This window comes from Silene latifolia, chromosome Y (assembly GCF_048544455.1).
Source record: "Silene latifolia isolate original U9 population chromosome Y, ASM4854445v1, whole genome shotgun sequence".
NCBI classification, from domain to species: domain Eukaryota; kingdom Viridiplantae; phylum Streptophyta; class Magnoliopsida; order Caryophyllales; family Caryophyllaceae; genus Silene; species Silene latifolia.
In genome coordinates this window covers 44,612,070-44,616,898 of record NC_133538.1, presented here as the reverse complement: position 1 = coordinate 44,616,898, position 4,829 = coordinate 44,612,070, and the positions used below count along the sequence as shown (strand labels likewise).

Here is a 4,829-nt window from a genome sequence, read left to right as displayed (position 1 = left end):
CTCGATCGAGAGAGGTTAGCAAGAAAAGCTCTCGATCGAGCACTTTTGAGCCTCGATCGAGAGATGCTGAGCCTGGGGACACGCATTCTAATGCTGACGTAGTGGGGTACCCTCTGTCTTTGCGAGGGTGTCAAGAACTGATAAAGGTAAAGAGAAAGAAGAGGACCCACTTCCTATGGTCAAGGTCCCTTACCCGAGTCGATTACGCGACACAAATACGGAGAGACAACTCAGCAAATTCGCAGATATGGTAAGAAACATTCAAGTAACCATTCCTCTTGCTGAGTTAATTACCCAAATACCTCCTTACGCAAAATTTATGAAAGATATTATTACGCGTAAGAGGGAATTTGGAGAAACCGCTACTGTCGCTTTCATGGAAGAGTCTAGTAGTCTAATTTCGGGAAAGTCACCCCCTAAATTGAAGGACCCGGGTAGTTTCTCTATTTCTTGTGTTATAGGAGATGTGGTGATAAATAGGGCGCTGTGTGACCTTGGAGCTAGTGTCAGTGTCATGCCCTATTCTATCTTTTCTAAGCTTAAATTGGGTCACCTAAAAATGACCAATATCACTCTACAGATGGCCGACAGATCTGTTAGACGGCCCTTAGGTATCTTAGAGGATGTGCCTGTCAAGGTAGGCAAATTCTTTATCCCAGTGGACTTTATTGTTTTAGATATTCTTTGAGGATACCCGTGCAGATTATTTTGGGTAGACCGTTTTTGTGTACAACTGGAGCTATTATTGATGTCAAACTCGGGCGTTTGACTCTAGAGGTAAGGGATGATGTGATTACGTTTAGTCTGCCCGAGACCTTGTTTAGACCGATGATAGAGGATACTTGTTATTCTGTTGATATTATTGATGAGTCCGCTTATTTAATTTTGGTCGGATTCCTTAGTTAAGGATCCAGGAGTCTTTGATGTTTCTAGATGAGTGTGCAGATTTTTCAGATGACGAGGACGATGTCGGCGGTTGCATGGAATTACTACAGATGAGATAGAGCTGTCGACGTTCAGTGGAACAGTAGAGAACTTGGCACACACTTTGTGCTCAGTCGAGGTAAAGGTCCCCGAGCGTAAAGCTCTCCCCTCTCACCTTAAGTATGCCTTTCTTGATGATACTAAGCAGTTTCCAGTGATTGTGAGCGCTAAGCTCAAACGGACGATTACGCTTAATCGCTTTATTGACTATTCTTAAGAGAAATAGGAAGGCGATGGGATATTCGTTGGATGACCTTAAGGGCATCGCCCGATGTCTGCATGCACATGATTGAGCTAGAGGATGATCACAAACCTTAGGCGGGGTGGTCGAAAAGTCGAATCCGAAGATGGAAGAGGTTGTGACGGCTGAGGTTATGAAACTACTCGACGCAGGTATTGTTTATTCAATTGGGAATTCTAAATGGGTAAGTCCCTTTCAGGTGGTACCTAAGAAAGGTGGTACTACAGTTGTCCGAAATGAAAATAATTAGCTAATACCAACTAGACTAGTGACCGGGTGGCGGATGTGTATAGATTATCGGCAATTAAATGCCGCCACCAAGAAAGATCATTTCCCCCTTCCTTTCATTGATCAGATGATAGAGAGATTGGCTTCTCATGAGTTTTTCTGTTATCTGGATGGGTACTCAGGGTTCTTTCAGATCCCTATTCATCCAGATGATCGGGAAAAGACTACTTTTACTTGTCCGAAGTGTGTCTTTGCTTATCGCAGAATGCCTTTTGGTTTGTGTAATGCCCCTGCCACCTTTCAGAGGTGTATGATGGGGATCTTTTCCGAGTATATCGAGTCTATCATGGAAGTCTTTATGGACGATTTCAGTGTCTTTGGGAATGACTTTGATAATTGTTTAGCTAACCTTGATAAAGTTTTGCAACGATGTATTGAGGTTAATCTAGTGCTAAACTGAGAGAAGTGCCATTTTATGGTAAATGAGGGCGTTGTCCTTGGGCACTTAGTCTCCAACAGGGGTATTGAGGTAGACAGAGCAAAGGTGCAAGTAATCGAGCAATTACCCCCTCCAGTTAATATTAAGGGGGTGAGAAGTTTCCTTGGTCACGCTGGCTTTTATCGTCGGTTTATCAAGGACTTCTCAAAGATTGCTCGACCGCTGACACAGTTGCTTTTAAAGGATGCTCCTTTTAATTTTAATGATGAATGTCTTTCTGCTTTTAACACTTTGAAGCAGGCTTTGGTCTCTGCACCCATTATCGGCCTCTCCGGACCGAAGTCGCTTCGAGATTATGTGCGATGCCAGCGACTATGCACTAGGAGCGGTGCTAGGCCAGCGGAAAGACAAGGCGCTGAGTGCAATTTATTATGCGAGCCGAACTCTGGATGAGGCTCAAGTGAAATATGCTACCACGGAGAAGGAGCTTTTAGCTGTTATTTATGCGTTAGATAAGTTTAGATCGTATTTGTTGGGTTCTAAAGTTATTATTTTTACAGATCATGCGTATTTGAAACACCTTCCGAACAAGAAGGAAGCTAAGCCCGATTCTGCGATGGATACTCCTTTTACGGGAGTTTGACTTGGAGATTAAGGATAAGAAGGGAGCGAGAAAATGTCGAGCCGACCATCTGTCGCGGCCGACGCAACAGGAGGGGGAGGATTCTCTTCCTATTAATGATTCTTTTTCACGACGACTCTTTATTTTTGTTGATGTCTTTTCCGTAACCTCTGTGAATTCTAAGGATGGTCTTTGAACCTTGGTTTGCGAGACTATGCTAACTTTGTTGTCGATCAAGCCTGTGCACGCCACCGATTTATCTCATCAGCAGCGCAAGAGGTTCTTACACGATGCACGGCAATATTTCTAGGATGACCCTTATATATTTAAGGAATGTGCAGACGGACTCTACAGATGGTGTATTCCGCAGTGGGAGACCAAAGCTATCCTAGAAGGCTGCCATTCGGCTCCTTGTGGAGGACACCACGGTCCATCACGTACCGTGGATAAGGTATTGCAGTCAGGTTTTATTGGCCAACTCTTTTCGCTGACACTAAAACTTTTGTTGCTAGCTGTGATGCCTGTCAGAGAACGGAAAACATTTCCAAGAGACATGAGATGCCTCAGAACGGCATCCTAGAGGTTGAGATTTTCGATGTATAGGGCATTGATTATCAAGGGCCATTCCCGTCTAGCCAGGGTAACAGGTATATTTCGGTAGCTGTAGACTATGTGTCTAAGTGGGTGGAGGCAATTGCCACCCCCAATTGTGATGCCAGGACCGTGATTAAGCTGTTTCGTAAGATTATTTTTCCCCGTTTTGGTGTCCCTAGGGTCGTCATTAGCGATAGGGGTATGCATTTTAGAGAACAACGGTTGATCGCTTTTCTTTGTCTAAATATGGTGTCAAACACCGTAGGGGTTTGGGGTATCACCCTCAGACTAGCGGACAGGTTGAGGTCTCTAATAGGGAACTAAAAGAGATATTGAGCAAAGTAGTGTCTAAATCACGGAAAGACTGGAGTGCTAAACTAGAGGACACGTTGTGGGCTTATAGGACGGCTTTTAAGACACCAATCGGTGCTTCACCGTATCGTTTAGTGTATGGAAAGTCTTGTCATCTTCCTGTTGAGCTAGAACATAAAGCTTGGTGGGCTATCCGCCAGCTTAATTATGATGCTGACTTGTGTGGTGAGAAGCGTTTATTGCGGCTAGATGCGCTTTTGGAGGAGTTTTGGTGAACGCTTATGATAGCTCCCGAGTTTATAAGGAGAAGACTAAGCGTTGGCACGATAAGAGGATTGTACCCCGTGAGTTCCATGTTGGGCAAAAGGTGTTACTGTTTAATGCCCGGTTGAGACTGTTTCTTGGTAAGCTGAAGTCCAGGTGGAGTGGTCCGTACACGGTGACTGGCGTCACAAAATTTGGATCAGTTGAGTTAGAGGACTCCGAGGGGAATCGCTTCAAAGTTAATGGTCATCTTGTGAAGCATTATTATGGGGCTGATGCTGTGGTTGGACGCGTCGAAGTTCTCTTTTTCGACGCGATGGCGGAGAGTGATGTTTGACGCTTATAGGTCGTGCGGGACCTTATAAACCTGCGCTTATCGGGAGGCAACCCGATTGTAATTTGTTGTATTTGTTTTTTCGAACTTTTACCGTTCTTTATTTCTGTTTGGTGTGTGTTTGAACAATTTTAATAGAATTTTCGCGTTTTTTTTGTACAGCACAGGTACCGTACTGTTGCTTACTGATGCTACAGCTCTCGATCGAGTAGCCTTCTTGCTCGATCGAGTGGTCCTTCCCCTTCAAAGCTCTCGATCGAGCTCCTACTTGCTCGATCGAGTTTCTGCACCGTTAAAAGCCTCGATCGAGTGTTACTTGTCTCGATCGATTACCGTGTTCTTATCGAACGACCTGATCCTTTGTCGATCGAGAGCCCTACTAACCTCTCTATCTGGTTCGGTTTGGGGAGGTCCGTGGTCTACACACTTTTGTAAGTTTTCGACTCTCCCTCTCTTTCGTCTGCATCTCTTTTCCTTTACTTTGTACAATGGGGACATTGTACGGTTTGGTTTGGGGAGGTTTTGCATCCATATCGTGTCTGCATGTTGTTTTTATCGCATTTTTGTTACCACGTTTACTTACGTTTGCATTGTATTTTATTTCATAAAAAAAAAAATCATAAAAATTGAAAAATTTCAAAATTCAAAAAAAAAATCATGTTTGTTTTTGCATTTTAGGTTGAGTCTGATGGGAGTTTTTCATTGCTGATAACTGTCTTTTTGCTTAAGCCTTGCATTGTTTCACATCTTTTAGCAACAGCCTTTGCAATTTCTCGAATTTCGTTTCAAAATTCGTTGAACAAGTAGACTT

General features: G+C 43.7%; 1 protein-coding gene across 1 annotated transcript; it reads left to right on the top strand.

Moving 5' to 3' along the window:
• Nucleotides 1-247: 247 nt before the first annotated feature.
• Nucleotides 248-4,021, top strand: LOC141627965 (uncharacterized). The gene is made up of 5 exons (XM_074441160.1): nt 248-595; nt 703-777; nt 3,118-3,161; nt 3,374-3,691; nt 3,841-4,021. Exons 1-5 carry the CDS (start codon nt 248-250, stop codon nt 4,019-4,021), a joined length of 966 nt encoding a protein of 321 aa, XP_074297261.1.
• The last annotated feature ends 808 nt before the right edge of the window (nt 4,022-4,829 follow it).